The sequence below is a fragment of the Oncorhynchus mykiss genome, chromosome 16, assembly GCF_013265735.2.
Source record: "Oncorhynchus mykiss isolate Arlee chromosome 16, USDA_OmykA_1.1, whole genome shotgun sequence".
NCBI classification, from domain to species: Eukaryota; Metazoa; Chordata; class Actinopteri; order Salmoniformes; family Salmonidae; genus Oncorhynchus; species Oncorhynchus mykiss.
In genome coordinates this window covers 41,012,008-41,028,878 of record NC_048580.1, presented here as the reverse complement: position 1 = coordinate 41,028,878, position 16,871 = coordinate 41,012,008, and the positions used below count along the sequence as shown (strand labels likewise).

The 16,871-nt window shown below is 46.3% G+C and overlaps 1 protein-coding gene across 5 annotated transcripts in view; it reads right to left on the bottom strand.

Annotated features, from left to right (window-relative positions):
• The window catches only part of LOC110491982 (formin-like protein 3), a 53,809-nt gene that overhangs the window by 10,793 nt on the left and 26,145 nt on the right, over positions 1–16,871 (bottom strand). For 4 of the 5 annotated variants that reach the window (XM_036946895.1, XM_036946894.1, XM_036946897.1 and 1 more), the window contains exons 2-15: positions 14,874–14,957; positions 14,468–14,625; positions 12,082–12,165; positions 11,399–11,545; positions 7,949–8,057; positions 7,580–7,656; positions 6,646–6,739; positions 3,746–3,931; positions 3,335–3,484; positions 2,465–2,566; positions 1,727–2,111; positions 949–1,032; positions 624–748; positions 142–344 (exon numbers count right to left, since the gene is read on the bottom strand). In XM_036946895.1, the coding sequence (XP_036802790.1) occupies positions 142–344; positions 624–748; positions 949–1,032; positions 1,727–2,111; positions 2,465–2,566; positions 3,335–3,484; positions 3,746–3,931; positions 6,646–6,739; positions 7,580–7,656; positions 7,949–8,057; positions 11,399–11,545; positions 12,082–12,165; positions 14,468–14,625; positions 14,874–14,957 (1,988 nt within the window). The remainder of the gene's footprint in view (positions 1–141; positions 345–623; positions 749–948; positions 1,033–1,726; positions 2,112–2,464; positions 2,567–3,334; positions 3,485–3,745; positions 3,932–6,645; positions 6,740–7,579; positions 7,657–7,948; positions 8,058–11,398; positions 11,546–12,081; positions 12,166–14,467; positions 14,626–14,873; positions 14,958–16,871) is intronic. The other variant, XM_036946898.1, reaches the window with a different exon arrangement.

Sequence of the window (16,871 nt, the reverse complement as noted above, 5' to 3'; positions counted from 1 at the left end):
CTTCTAGGCAGTTTTCCCTGGACACTGCTTGCTCTTTGAAGGCCCAGGCCGGGATACTGTAATGCACTTTGTGACAACTGATTTGTTGACATAAAATAAATTTTGATTTGTGGAAAGCGAGTTATAGGTTACAGTACGTACCTCTGTATGGCTTTGCAGATCTCCTCAGTGCTCTTGTTGGCCTTCCTCAGGGTGATGGCCAGGTTCTTGGAGCGGTTTGCGTCCAGCAGGCTGACCTTGTTGGCAGCCTTCTGAGACACTTTGGTCTTGGGGCCACTCAGGTCCACCAAAGGACCCTGGGCCTTGGTCTTAAAAAGCTCCTCAAACTTCTCCACATCCAGCTCCTATAGACAGACACCACACACTCAGTCAAACGTGACACCTCAAAGCATGTACATCTTCTATGAAAAATACCTGTTTTAATTTGAGTTTTGTTTGGTTTTGATTGCAATAAAACAGGGCAGGGTTAACTATCCGTATACAATGAGTTAGGAGGAGGGCCTTGCGGGCCTATTTTCCTGACCACGTGTCATGACACGGAACAACTTGGGCCCAAAATGAAGAGAGAAACTGTCAGATGAAGGCCCCCGAAAGGGAGGTTTCCACTGGACTGGTAGACTCACCTCTAGTACTCGTTCATCATCTATCTCGCTGAAGACCGTGCCGTTGATCTGGTTGGGTTTCAGCGCGGTCCAGTTGAAAATAGGCAGGCGGAACTTGGTCTTGATGGGCTTCTTGATCCTGATAGCTGCAGACCGACATTTTACATAGAACACCAGGACAGCCATTATATAGACAATCATGCACATTTCCATCACACATTCAGACTTGTATCTTTTCGACACATTGTACACTCCACCCTAACTTCCTTTTAAGTTCAAATGAACCGTAGTGGCACCATAGCAGACGTGCAATGCATTGTATTTGGAGGCTGGTGTTCGCTCTTACCTGATAGGCCCATATTGAGGATGAAGTTGGGTGCAGTTCCTGGTAAAGGCGGGGCCATAGGAGGTGGGGGTGGAGCATTCGCTCCTGTGGAATAGAACACAAGACACTCAAGTCAGCATCGACCAATAACGCCAAAGTCTGGGCAGCTCTATTCTCATGAGCCGTAATCAAATCCCAAGCGTATGGACATCTGTGAGAGGCTAGTTCAGGCATGCTGTACCAAATCAATACGACGAATAGTAATATTTGTTTATGATTGCATGCACTAGTGTTGTGCGTCCATCCAGCTGTTTCCGTGTGTGTGTGTGTGTGTGTGTGTGTGTGTGTGCGCGCACAGCCTGTCAGCACCTTGATTCACAGTGAGGGAGGAAACACCCTAGCGTTTCCCTTTCCTGTCTGGACGGGCGGGGCCCGGGCTCTACTCTGACCAATCACCTGGCTGGGCACAAAAGGGCAACGAGGGCAACTCTAAAATAGATCTGCCCTCATAGACCTATGTCCCTTTGGACTCTAGTGACTTCCTCTCTCTTACATACATGTACACCACACATAGTACCCTTTTCACACTACAGAGCCGAGCTGTACTGGCCTGGTTACACACCCACCATAGTTTGTGCTGTAAGGTATTGATTCTCAACCTCTTCAGTGGGCTTTGGAATTTGGAATAGAAAAGGGTGGGAACCCCTGCTATGAAGGACAATGTGAAAACAAAGCCAACATGTTATAGTTCTAGTCGGCACAATGAAGTGAAATAGTATAACTGATCATGGTACTGTACCTAAAGCAGAGGGCAGAGGAGGAGGAGGCGGAGGAGGGGGAGGCGGGGGAGGTGGTGCTTCACTGGCCGATGGTAGACTAGTCCCTGGTCCTCCTGGTCCTCCTGGCCCTGTTACTCCTCCAGGCCCCACTGAGAATCCTCCGTTCTGCCCAAAGTCACCCAGAGGCACCCCCGGATCTCTACCCCCTCCTCCTCCACCACCGCCCCCTCCCAGGGGCTCGATGGCGATGTCCCCGTCCGGCTGCTTGCGGAGGCGGATGGTCCCCTGCTGTTCCATCTCCAGCAGGCGCTTCTCGATGTTGAAGCTCCTCTGGAAGGCAGCGTCCTTCTCCTTGATCATCCTCCTCAGGGTGTGGACCTGGGTGTTGGTCGACTCGTACGTCTCCTGTTGGGTCAGACCACCAGGGGGAGACAGAGAGAGAAACGGCTCTATGATGACTCCGAAAAACCATACAGGATCATAATCATGCCATATCCTGCCAATCAATTTTCTATAACAGCATTCTCGCTCGAGCACAGTTAATCAAACGTTGATGTTAGTCTGCCACGGCCGTACGTATACTCAACCAGGCGTCGTGAAACACTGCTGCAAAACAACATATTAAATACAACATGAAGACGCGCGAAGACACAGCTGCGGCTGTGCTGAATCATCAAGGGTGCATTTGATGGCGTATATGAGAAACGGGAATGGCAATTTGATTCCGTATCATAATCGTGAACCCCAGCTCGTCTTACCCGTATGACGTGGAGATCCTTGTCCTTCTGCAGGAGCTGCTTCTCCAGGTCAGCCACTTTCATGATGGTCTCATTCTCCACCTCCAGCAGCTTCTCCGTCACCTAGTGCAGGGTGGAGAGGATGAAGAGGGCGAGGAAAGAAAGAGAAGGCAGCAGGCATGGAGAGTGAAGCAGAGTGAGTGGGGAGATGGAACAACAGGGATGGAGAAAGGGATAGCGGGGAGAGGAGGTGAATTAAAGCGTTGATTCAGTAAAGTCCACCTCGGGCATCTCGCCCAGTTCCACTTTTGCTCTCTATCTCTCTCTCTCGCTCTCGTGTACTATATTCGCTGCAGCGTCAGTAAGAAATGTGATACGCTTTGCAGCATGACACAGCAGGTTCAAGTGAGGCTGACATAGCCTAGTTAGCTTTCACTTTTGAAATTGGATAACATGTTGTACAAGTAGTAAAAGGAATTCTCTGGGAATGCTCGCTCTCCTCCTCCCCCGTAATTCCTGGCCCCTGAAAGCCGGGTTTGTTTTGAAATTCTCCAGATGACGGCACGTGCGCCTCCTGACCTTTCTGTGTTAGAAAGGGGTCATTGGAAGAACATGGGGGGGATGGTGCACTTCACATTACTGCCCGACTGAAATAGCAGAGGAGACCCAATCCTGACCGGATAATGGCGTACCTGACTACAGTACTTCGTAGAACTCTTTTCATGTACATTCATCAGTACGGAGAAGGACAAATGTGCTATAAAAATTCTGTGTGAATAACAACTAAAAGACTCATCGCCGTGTGTGTATTTGACCTATAACCCATTTGAAAACATTCCACTCCTGCACAGAGGCTTAGCGGGTGGGTCTGGTCAGTCTTGGGGTTCTTACGTGGGACAAGTGTTCCTCCAGCTCCTCCACCTTCTCCAGAGCCACGTTCTTGGTCTCCGCGTCCTCCAGCAGGCCGCCCACATCAAACACATTGTCCAGGTAGGCCTGAATCTGGACCGACAGCTTGTCACTCTCTGTGTACTTGGATTTCTGTAGGGAGAGAAGGGGAGGTTCAGGTTCACATTTATGAAGGTACCGTAGAAGGCAACGTTTTAAGGCATCTTGGAAAAGTGGACATGACGTAAAATGGCGATTTTTAACTTCCTGCCTTCAAATGCTGCCTCAAAAAGCATATGAGACACAGCATGTATGGCTCCTCGGAGACTTCATTCAAGGAATGCTGAAGGGGATGTTTGCGACAGGTCAAATGAATACCTGGTTATTACATTGTATTCATAGCGTCCTCCTTACCTCCAGGTAGTCATCTAGGCCCAGCTTAGTGAACTCGTACTGCAGGTGAACCCTGAAGTTCATGTCTTCTACTGAGTGGACCATGATGTTGATGAACTGCATGCAGGCCACCATGAAGTCGATGTTCCCGTCCTCCACGTGGAAATACTCCATCAGCTTCTCAAAGCGATGCTTCTCCTTGCACACCTGAAAAGGAATAGGAACAACATGTCAATACAGACAGGAGCATATTTGTGGAGGGGTTTGCAGTCTTAAGTCCTCTTCAAATCCAAAAGAGGAGGATGTGTTTCAGTTCTGTTCACCTTTGACTCTCCTCAGTTTCCGAAATGCTTTGATGTTGCTGTGCCGTATAACAGAGTTTCAGGTGAGATAGTGACCAGTGGCGGTCGGTGCCGTTTAAGATGAGCATGGTGTTATTTCTATTACAGCGCATTGGATGACATTCATATTCCATTCACCCAGTTCAATGTAACAGCGATAGGCTTAGGCTACTACATGATACTCACGTTTTCCCTGTACCCATCATGAGGTTGCTACAACTTAGCCTATGAATGAAAGTTTACAATGTAGGTGCACACTGAGAGAAATGAGAGACGGTGACACATTCAATACCGCCTTGCACATTCTGGCCTGCATCTAGCTGATCTAGGGTGTAATCGTTAGTCCAACAGTTGCAAACGAGAGTTTCTATTCGACAGATTCAGGTATGTTTATCTCCGTTTCGTTCCGTTTGCTTCGGTTTAAGAGACGTTTGTCAACAGAACCGGCGGAATGAATACACCCCTGATCACACGCAAACATTTCACTTTCATAGCAGCCACATAAAAACAGCATGATCATTTAGCTTGTTGTATATATAATTCCTTCTCGCCGCTATCTACGCACTCTCCTCCTCTCACCTTTACCCTTCACTTGTGGACTTCAGTGCACAACAAACCAGCTGTCTGTGACCAGGCGAAAAAAACCTTTCCAAGCCAAACCTTCATATCATGACCGCTAACCGCTACAGCCTATATTGTTGTCACGTCATAGTCAACTTAAACTACTAGAACTAACGTGTTAGTAAACCCGCTACAATCATGCAGTACAGTGTACAGACTGAAAGAAGTTTAGCAGTTACAGAGGCTGGCCCCGGTGACAATAAATTAAGAACATCTTGACTTCGAAGAGTTCCAGTGTTCTAGTGTTGGATAGCCATAGCCAGCTAGCTAACATAGCATCCCTCTGTTTGAGCTGGGTGTTTGAGTAGGCTAAACTAGCTAGCTGCATTTACTAACAAAAAGTGAAAGTTTAAAAAAATACAACCAATCAATTTGCCCCCCTCATACATTTCTCTCTCACTCACTCTCTCCATCTTCTCCTTAATTTTTAAAGAAATGAATTTGCTCAACTGTTAAATTATTGTCTCTCTCTCTCTTTGACTCAAACTACTCACCACGTTTCATACACTGCAGTGCTAGCTGGCTGTAGCTTATGATTTCAGTACTACATTCATTCTCTGATCCTTTGATTGTGTGGACAAAGTCAGTTCATGCTGCAAGAGCTCTGATAGGTTGGAGGACGTCCTCTGGAAGTTGTGATAACTACTGTGTAAGTCTATGGAAGGGGGTGACAACCATGAGACTCCTAGGTTTCGTATTGACTTCAGTGTACCCAGAGGAGGACGGAAGCTAGCTGTCCTCCGGCTACACCATGGTGCTACCCTACAGAGTGCTGTTGAGGCTACTGTAGACCTTCATTGCAAAACAATGTGTTTTAATCATTTATATGGTGACGTGAATATATTTAGTATAGTTTTATATAAAACATAACTTTTTAATGTTTCAATATTTGTATTTTTATGAAATTCACTGAGGAGGACAGTCCTCCGGTTCCTCCTCTGAGGAGCCTTCACTGATCGTGACCCATGGCCAAGGCTATGGGTGTAAGCAGAGGTCAACACACTCCATCTGCAATGAAAAGCCCTCCTAATTATTGGAATTCTTGGGAAGGGAACAGAGTAAAAATAAGGCATAGGGATAGAGATCTCGCCAGACTCCCACACACACACACACACACTGGAGACAAAGAAAACAAACTGATTTCCCAACTTAAAAACATCTGATTTAAATACAGAACAAAATCCAACCCCTCATTCCATATCAGCATTCTTTAGCCTAGAGTTGTTGTTTTGTGATTTATACTTAATTGCTGCACAAATATGGCTATAAACCAGAGCTGCGTCTCAAATGGCATCCTATTCCCTATATAGTGACCAGAGGCGGCCCTGCTCAAAAGTAGTGCACTATATAGGGAATAGGATGCCATTTGAGAGACAACCCAAAACGGGTGGCGGAACATCTTAGCTATAACGTTTCAGTAAACACTCAGCTGTCACTATGATTGCATTTTGAAATCCCACCACAGAGTCGTTGGTTGGTTCACACATTGCTGTGACTGGGTGGCTGATAGGAGTACTGCTCTATGGGGTTCTGTGGTGCTCTGCAGATTGCGCAGAGCAATCGGCTGATTCCGGCGTTAAGACGACTGACTCTACAGGCTAGAAACTGAGAGGCTAAGCAAACCTTTGTGATCCACTCACTCCCACTGGGAAATTGATCCTTATCACGGTTGCCTCACATCTGGTGGCTTAATGAGATGAATAGCCCCAGACATAGCATGGTTCTGGGCTTTGCCTAACAGGCCTACCAGGGTTCAAATAGTATTCATTTTCTTTCAGATACTTTGAGCATTTCATTGAGCCTGCCCGAAGAGCCAGATGGGCAGGGCTTGCACTTTTGGGATTATTCTGTTGGTTTTATCGTGCCCACTCAAGCGTTCCAAGTATTTGGAAGAAAGCAAAACGGTGAATTCTGCCTACAGTAGGCGAATACTGAGGTTATACGAAAGTAATACGTCACCTCTTTGAAGTTGTCGAATGCAGAGAGTATGATCTCATGGCCTCCTCTAACCAGACACACCGCAGCCAGCAGCTCCAGCACCAGGGCTTTTGTCCTGTCAAGACAGAATATGCATGTTCATAGACACAACGTCTATATAACAACGCATTACGACTCTGGTAATCCATGGCTCGACCTGTACGTGGTTCAAATCCAACTCACTATGACGTTGTTATAACGGCATTTGATAATATACTTCGTTAAATATCAGCCGTATTCTTTTCACCGGTGCAAAATGTAGTCAGCCGTTAGATAACCTAAAGCACTAAATAAATGCATAGCCCAGCTGAAATCCATAATTCTCTACTTTGAGGTTTAACACCCACAGAGGAGCCGGAGCGAGGGGCTTGTCAACGCTTCAACTGAAAGGAGGTCATTAGGAAGTGATCAGCTCCCACGCTTTAACACTGTAATCCCAAACATTCCTCTAGCACACTGCATCTATAACAGGCCTTCATCCAAAATGGCACCCTAGTCCCTACGCCATGGCTCCCTATTCCCTTCGTAGTGCACTACTTTTGACCGGGGCCCTACTCAAAATTAGTGCACTAAATAGGGAATAGGGCGCCATTTGGGATAGACGGTAAACCATGCCTTTACCAGGCTGGATGTATGGTTCTCATTCCCAACATCCGAGAGAAGCCGATGGGAGCCCCCTTAGAGAATGAGGAGCGTATCATATGAACAGGCTGATCAAATGTTCCTCTATTGTCTGACCCACACCCTGACCCACCCTTAAATCTCTCAAGCTGCAGAGGTGGTGGAGGCAGGGCTAGGGCCTGAACTTGAACTGATGATAGATACCTGCACACTGTTGCACCTCAAATCAAAATCAACCTAGAGTTACTGGAAGTGTGAAGTAACAGCTTCTAAATAGAGCCTGAGATTAGCTTACCTTGAGTTCTTATTGTTCAGACTTAGGGCAATTTCGTTGACTGCGTGTGCGTGGGACATTACCAGGTTGAAGCCATACTGGAGAGAGAAGGTAACGATAGAACAGGATGTGGTCAAAGAGAAGCAAAAGAGTCTGAATGCTGCCAGTGCATAGATTCAAGAACACTGCCTAGATTCACTTTTACTGTGGCTTATACAGGAAACATCTGCAAGAGACTCTTGACATCTTTAAAACAAAATATTTGTCTGCATTTATGCTTTACCGTTTCTGCCCTAATGCCACTAGAGAGAACAATGGGTGTTTAAGGTTGCTCTGTGTATTATTGGTAACATGGGGGTGGCTTTGATAGTGGATATCCCCAGTCAGTACCTGGTAGTTCATTATGGCTCGCAAGCACATGATGCAAACGTGCACGTCGTCCTTCTGGCTCACGAGTCTTGAGTTCTTGATGGTTTTGCTGTTAGGTGCTGTGCCATAGCTGCAACAGAGGGCAAAGGTCAACAACTACAGTGGCAAGAAAAAGTATGTGAACCCTTTGGAATTACCTGGATTTCTGCATAAATTTAACCTACAAATCAGATCTGATCTTCATCTAAGTCACAGCAATAGACAAACACAGTCTGCTTAAAGTAATAACACACAAATGATTGTATTTTTCTTGTTTATATTGAATGTTTAAATGATATATTCACAGTAGGTTGGGAGAAGTATGCGAACCCCTAGGCTAATGACTTCTCCAAAAGCTAGTTGGAGTCAGGAGTCAACTAACCTGGAGTCGAATCAATGAGATTTAGTTTGGAGATTTTGGTTAGAGCTGCCTTGCCCCATTAAAAAAACACTCACAAAATGTGAGTTTGCTAATCACAAGAAGCATTGCCTGATGTGAACCATGCCTCGAACAAAAGAGATCTCAGAAGACCTAAGATTAAGAATTATTGCCTTGCATAAAGCTGGAAAGGGTTACAAAAGTATCTCTAAAAGTCAGTCCATGGTAAGATTGTCTATAAATGGAGAAATGTCAGCACTGTTGCTACTCTCCCTCGTAGTGGCCGTCCTGCAAAGATGACTGAAGGAGCACAGCGCAGAATGCTCAATGAGGTTAAGAAGAATCCTAGAGTGTCAGCTAAAGACTTACAGAAATCTCTGGAAGATGCTAACCTCTCTGTTGACAAGTCTACGATATGTTAAACACTAAACAAGAATGGTGTTCATGAGAGGACACCATGGAAGAAGCCACTGCTGTCCAAAAAAAACATTGCTGCACGTCTGAAGTTTGCAAAAGAGCACCTGGATGTTCCACAGCGCTACTGGCAAAATATTCTGTGGACAAATGAAACTAAAGTTGAGTTGTTTGGAAGGAACACACAACACTATGTGTGGAGAAAGGCACAGAACACCAACATCAAAACCTCATCGAAACTGTAAAGTATGGTGGTGGGAACATCATGGTTTGGAGCTGCTTTTCTGCCTCAGGGCCTGGACAGCTTGCTATCATCGGAAAAATGAATTCCCAAGTTTATCAAGACATTTTGCAGGAGAATGTAAGGCTATATGTCCGCCAATTGAAGCTCAACAGAAGTTAGGTGATGCAACAGGACAACAACCCAAAAGACAGAAGTAAATCAACAACCGAATGCCTTCAGGAGTGGCCCAGTCAGGCCTGACCTCAACCCGATTTGAGATGCTGTCGCATGACCTCGAGAGCGGTTCACACCAGACATCCCAAGAATATTGTGGAACTGAAACAGTTTTGTAAAGAGGAATGGTCCAAAATTCCTCCTCACCGTTGTGAAGTTATTGCTGCCAAAGGAGGGTCAACCTGTTATTAAATCCAAGGGTTCACATAATTTTTCCAACCTGCCCTGTGAATGTTTACACAGTATGTTCAATAAAGACATGAAAAATTATAATTGTTTGTCTGTTATTAGTTTAAGCAAACTGTGTTTGTCTATTGTTGTGACTTAGATGAAGATCAGATACAATTTTATGACCAATTGATGCAGAAATCCAGGTCATTTGAAAGGGGTCACATACTTTTTCTTCCCATTTGTACATATTTTATTCAAAGTTCACATACAACCACAACAAAAACAACTTGAGTCCACTTCATCCTTAGCAGCTTTTGATTCCACTTCACTTGGCTGATCTAAATCATCAGAGCCATTGTGTGTTCATATTGTGTGCTTTTTTGTGACATCTTGATTTATGAGAGCAAGAAATGTTGTACAGTATCTGACATTCATGTGACTGCAGGGTTTGTGTTCCATGCCCCTAGCTTAAAGTGTGTCAAAGAGAGATCAGGCGGGGAAAGAGACCAGAGAAGGCCCATGTGGTTACAGAATGATGCATTCTGGGACGAGGTGAAGCCGTAGGTTTCTTGCATGACATCCGTTTGTCCCCAGACTGAGGTCTGCTAGTTACAGAACAGTCTCTCCTCCACATCCTCTTATCTCTCGGTCTCTGTTTCATGTTTTCGTGTGTCTGTGTTTTCTGCTCGTCTTACTTTTTGTCTTTTTTGAAAACTGAGTCATAAGTTTCTCAAGCATTTCTTCCTGTAGTAAACCAACAGACATGTAAATAGGGTTGTCCGTTGACAACAACAAAAAATATATATATTAATTATTTTACATTTTTATACCCCTTTTTCTCCCCAATTTTGTGGTATCCAATTGGTGGTTACAGTCTTGTCTCATCGCTGCAACTCCAGTACGGACTCGGGAGAGGCGAAGGTCAAGAGCCTTGCGTCCTCCGAAACACAACCCAACCAAGCCGCAATGCCCACTTAACCCGGAAGCCAGCTGCACCAATGTGTCAGAGGAAACACCGTACACCTGGCGACCATGTCAGCAGGCACTGCGCTGGCAGGAGTCGCTAGTGCGCGATGGAACAAGGATATCCCTACCAGCCTAATCCGGACGACGCTGTGCGAATTGTGTGCCGCCCCATGGGTCTCCCGGTCGCGGCCGGCTGCGTCAGAGCCCGGACTCTAACCCAGAATCTCTAGTGGCACAGCTAGAAATGTGATGCGCCACTCAGGAGGCACTGACTAAAACTATTCTAATCTCAAAATGATTTATGTTTATGTTTCGTGGTACATTTATATCTTTCTTATTCCTATCACTCTCTGTTTTCTCTCTCTGTGTTCTCTCTCACTCTCTGTGTTTTCCCTCTCTGTGTTTTCCCTCTCTGTGTTTTCCCTCTCTGTGTTTTCCCCCTCTGTGTTTTCTCCCTCTGTGTTTTCTCCCTCTGTGTTTTCTCCCTCTGTGTTTTCTCCCTCTGTGTTTTCTCCCTCTGTGTTTTCTCCCTCTGTGTTTTCTCCCTCTGTGTTTTCCCTCTCTGTGTTTTCCCTCTCTGTGTTTTCTCCCTCTGTGTTTTCTCTCTCTGTGTGTGAAAAGCTCACTAGATGGAGAATCACAGGGCAGGAGGCCCACCTGGAGCTAGACAGGTCAGGACAGTGGAACACATCTGGAACGAGGAAGACGATCAAACATGGAAGGAAACACACAGTGCAGGGGTCAGAAACCACCTCTCTGTCTCCGTCTCTGTCCCTGTCCCTGCAGATCGTTTAACCCACAAACCCCTGCAGTGAGGTCGGGAGTCTCTTCATCTATCCTCTCCAGACCCAGACCGCTCTACATCATGGCATCATCATCATCATCATCATCATCATAGCAAACAACTGGCTGACATGCTAACATATGTTTGGATTGCTACCTGACATGCTAACATGCTAACATACGTCAAGGCCAGGGGGTTAGATGAGCGAGGCACAGTAACAGCAGCGACAGCAGCAGCAACGGGGTAGCAGACGATACGTACCGGAGCACAGACTGGCGCGCCGAGCGGACCAGCGTGTTGCAGAAAGGCTGAGCGCCACTCTGGTGTAGATCCTCTATAGACCTACTCCAGGAAGTAGCCTTGTCCAGGGAGCCCTCCTCCCCATTATCCAGACCCTCAAAATTCAACCTGGGCCACGGACAGACAGACAGGCCGACGGACGGATGGACAGACAGGTAGACAGATGGATAGACATAGATGATGGACAGACAGAGGTCGAGGTAGATTAGGTTAGAAATGCAGCTCGGTAAAAGGTCAAAGGTTATGTTATACAGACGAACTGCACAGTAAAAGGCTGCACAGTCAAGCTTAGTGCAACACAGAGTTGACGGGCTCAGTCATTCCCATTCAGGCCCAGTCCATAATGTGCCAGCATGGCGATATAACCACACAGACACATGGTTCCCAATCAAGTCGAACCACTCATTCAGTCTGCCAAGTACGCGGCATATGAGGCAGACAAGCACATTCAGGCACATTCAAAGGAACACAATGCCATAAGGAATCCATCCAGTTTGCTATTGCCCCTTTTCACAGACAGTGTGACCTTAGCTCCTGTCTGTTGGGATGAACACTTCTGGGATCCGGTACCAATCTGGTTGGGTGGCGAACTACCTCTAGTCTCTTCTGAAGAGATGTGCTAAGCTTAGGGTGTGTGTACTCACATGACGGCACACTGTGCAAATGAGAGGTACTCCACCAGGATATCCAGACCTCTGTTTTCATCGTTGAGGAACTCCCGGACCCACCTGGGTGACATGGGACACAGAGAGGGGTTAGCAGGGCAGAATATTCAAGGGCTAACACCCTTATATGCTAGTCATGGATCATCCCTAAGTAGGGCCAGGACTTTTCCCCACATGACCTGAACAGGGAAAAACTCCATAGTTTTTCCTGGTGAGTTCACATGCTCTGGAAAAACTCCTGGCCCTATGTTATGATACATGGAAAAAGATAATAGCCTTAATAGAGGTACAGAAAGGCAGGAGAGAGAGAGAGAGAGACAAGGAAAGGGGCAGACTGAAACCTGAACACACAAGCTACACACATTCCTAAGAGCTGCAAAAGCCAACATATTTGAGTCTACATCTTGTAGACTAAAGTCTGCTCAGAATGGGGTCCCCTACACCCCCACTACACCCCTGATGGAGAGAGAAAAGACTTGGCAAGGCAGCAACGGAAAGTAAACGCGAGTGAGCAAGTCTTCAGATTTCTTCTCTATTTAACTCTAGTTCTCTGGGGGGGGGGGGGGGGAGAGAAAGTCCAAACAAATGAATTCCCATTGCGATGATAGAAAGAATGTGGAAGGCATATGGTATGGCTAAGAGAGAGCGTGGAGACTGGACTCAAGTTGGAATCCCTGACAGGGGGCTCGATTCAATCCGCCACAGCGTGATTTCAGTTGAAAGGTCATCTCCGATTGAGCCGTTTATTGAACGTTTATCGTGAATGCGGTCTCCGCAAACGCGGGAACATTGCCTTTCAATTTCATTCTCGCTATAGCGCTGAACATCAGCGATACGGATTGAACAACCAAGCCCTCAGTCTTCCTTTCCCTCTTAGTCCCAAAACCCCTGCTTCCCCCTTAGTAAAATGCAAGGGAGTGGAATTGGGGTAAAGGTTCCAAAATATCCCCAATATGCTGGTTAAATCAAATCAAATGTATTTATATAGCCCTTCTTACATCAGCTGATATCTCAAAGTGCTGTACAGAAACCCAGCCTAAAACCCCAAACAGCAAGCAATGCAGGTGTAGAAGCACGTTAGGGAGGATACTTGTGTTACTGTTTGGTAACACAAGACTCTGGATAGTCAAAGGTAAAGTGGATAGGTGGGAGAAAGGCCCCAGTGTGAGGAAGAGAAAGGTGAGCAGAGAAAGAGAGGAAATAGTGAGAAGCAGTGAGATTGGGGCGGAGGGAGAAGAAGAAGGGAGGTGGGGGAGGCGCGCCTGATCATCGGTTTCCTGTCTACCAGCCCCCCCCCCCCCCCCCCCCCCTCTCTCTCTCTCCCCCTTCTTTTCCTGTCCAACCAGATGCTATTTCAGATTGTCTTGGCAATCTGAGGAATAACACGTCGGAGAGGGCCAGGATTCGGACACAATAAACAGGGCTCTGTTCCACTGAATTTACCAACCAAACCAAAGCCTCTGTCTCAAAATAGCCTCGGTCTTTTCCTGCCCGTGTGTCTTTCTGGAAAGACACTAGAACACAGACTATTATAGGAGTTATTATTGGAGGTATGCCCTGAATTACAATGAAAAATCACAAAGAACTGTTTTGAATGCGAGAGTATATTTGAGTTTGATTTAAAGGGCGAGGGGGGGGGGACATCTCTGACGCACTTCCGTCAGAGTTACAGTAAGTATCTGTGTGACATCTATGAGACATTTGAGGATGATAGTGAGGAAGGAAGGGCTGAATAGAGGTTTGACCAAATGTTATGTGTGTGTGCATATTTGTTTGTTTGTTTTCCCAGGGTTCATCGTTGGTAGGCCATGCTTACTGTCCCTCTGGCGTACACAACTAAGCTTCCTGCTCACTGCTATGTTACGGGGGAGTGGACCATTCCTTTCCTAGCGTTACAATACAATGACTACCATCTGTGCATTGTGAAGAGGAAGACTCCACTATGAAGTAAAGCAGGCTGGGGAGGGTGGCAGGACAGAACAATAGGGAATGATCTGGGCATCAGGAAAACAAGATGTTGGTCCCTAGGACAGGAAGCGAAAGAGAAAGAGCACAGAAAGGATCTTTCTCTCTTAAAGGGGAGAAAATAGGCTCATTCTTAAAGGGGCGATAATGGAATTGGTTGTTGTAGGGGGAAATAATAACGGAGTTGATTTCCCACCGGCCTTTCACTTCCACAGTAGCCATTATTCTTGTAGCTGTGCCCCGCTCCAGGGGTAACGTTACAGTGTGGTATTCGTAGAAGACACATCAATTCCTGCAAACGTCATGTGAGAAGGGACAGTAATATTGGGGCTTTCCAGTACTCTGAGTCTCATTGGTTGACATAAGAGAAGAAAGGGGAGGGATGAGAATAGATCGTCACCCTATGTGATTGGTCCGCAGCGAGATCTCCAGTTCCCTCAGAACTTTAGTGGATTCCTGGACCCGCCTTCGGAACTTCTTGCGTGTGACTCCTGGGTCTAAGTAGCCCCGGAGCTTGGAGATGTAGGTGTGAGGAGGATTCTTCACTTGAAACCGTTCCTAATATAACACACGGGGGAAGAGGGTGGACAGAGTGAGCAGTGTAACATAATAGGGTTCCAACCATTACGGAGAAAAGACTAAACCTACACTGCAACAAAATGTTTTTTTCGATCGAATCTATCAACACTGCTTCACAGCTTTTGGTGTTCGAACAGACTAGATGTGCTGCGGGTTTGTAGAGGTGTAGCTGTGGGATTGTTTGCTTGCAGTAGCCTACATGTGTCGTGGTATTTAAAGGAGTTTACCTGGTCGCAGATGAGGTCCCATTTCTTGTCATTGTCATACTGTCTGAGGAGCCTGGCTTTGTCGGGAGGAAGGTTCATGGAATTCTGAAACACAAGACAGACAAGATCTCATCAGACACACCCCAGTGCAAATATCAGAGCACGCATCTTTGTTGAGTCATTCATTAATCATTTCATCATAATTGATCATTTCATAGCAGTTTCAGGGCTGATGATCCTGCGTCAAGTATGTTGTGTTTTTAGAGGCCAATTTGGTGTTTTTAATGGGGCCTATGACTTCACTTCCTGTCTTGACTTGTAGCATCCTGTTGCATGAGCTCATCCAAAACCCTCCTCTGCACCCCAAATGGCACCCTTTTCCCTATTTAGCGCACTACTTTTGACAGAGCCCCAAAAGTAGTGCACTAAATAGGGAATAGGGTTCCATTTGGGAAGCACCCGTTCTCTGCGGTTGGTAATAAGCGTCTGAATCTTTCAGGAGTGACTACACTGCACTTTTTAACCACCGGCTAGCTAGTAGCTACAGCCTCTCTCTAAAACAGAAAGGAAATGGCTATTATTACTTGCTACTTACTATCTTATTGCTATCACTTATCCAGCCATAAAAACACTTAACACCACACAACATGAGAGAGGAGAACAGCCCACAGGCAACGGCCAAATGTTTTACTGCTGGGGCTCAAATTAAGACATTTAGCATGATTGCGCTAATTTGTTGTTTGACAACTATCCCATTTTATGTCTCTACTCCACCGTCGTGAGCGTTAACACACACCATACAGTATAACACAGACGCGTGTGTGTGTTCGTTCCATGACATGGGCCTCTGCCTCGGGGTAAAGACTTCCTACCATGAGTCATGAGACCATAAACAGAGGTCAGTGGTCAACTCTGAAATCTCTTCAACACCAGGAAGTGCAACAATACGAGGCTGTTAGTTACAGCTAGCTCCTCTCCTCGCCACCCGGTCATGTGTAACTGATCGCCTCAGCATTTCTCTTTGAAGAGACCATGAAGGTTTTGCTCTGTTTTCACAGTCCTGCTCAGACTCAGGGCCCCTCATTTTACATCCCACGTAGACGGAGCCCCACAGCCAAACCACACATATGCACACGCACCAATACATACACACACAGACACACACACACACCACAAACTGCCTGTCAGCTTGACCTGTGACCCTCAGCTACAACTGACCCCTGCCCTCACCTCCTAGCACACACAGGCTCTTTCTCAATTCATCTTTCCTCGTTCATCTTTCCTTACTCCTCGCCACCTCCTTTAAAGAAAGTCTGAGGTGAGAGACCTCCAACGTGGTTGAGAAGGAGGCTGGGAGATGGGATGTGAGGAATTGCAGAAAGGCTCATTGAGAAAGAGCTACACTAACTGAGCGTGAAGAGATCCCCACCCGGACCCCTCATGATCCTCTGAACCATTCAACCATTAGTAGTAAGCAATTCAGCTTTTAGCTGTGAATGTGTACAAGATGAAAAGTACCAATAAACCACCAATAAACCACAGCATGTGGTGAGGGATCATGCCCCCATGGACTTTCCTATGCTATTCCTATCGCTACAATGATTCACAGCAGTGGAATATCACATATAAAGTGTATTTTTATTTATTTTCCACAATGCAGTGGGGTGATTGGATCTTTCCATCAGCAGCACGTGTGCAGCATGAATCATGTTGGACTGGCTGTCTGAGAGGCTGGATGAGGACTGTGGCACATTGCTTCTTTTCTGTGCAGTATTGCTGGAGTAGCCTGGAAATCCTGACTGAACGTGAAATGGAGCCGCATACAGACTGGATTTCCAGGCTACTGCCGAGGGTGTTGTTGACTCTTGACTCCGATGTCTGCTGGGAGTCAGACTTCGATAAAGACGCTGCTCCTAAACACACGATCTGAAGCCGAAAAATCACATAGCGACTCAGCTTGACTCTACATTTGCCGGCTTTGTTTAAAACCACACGGACAGAAACCGCAACTATAATCAC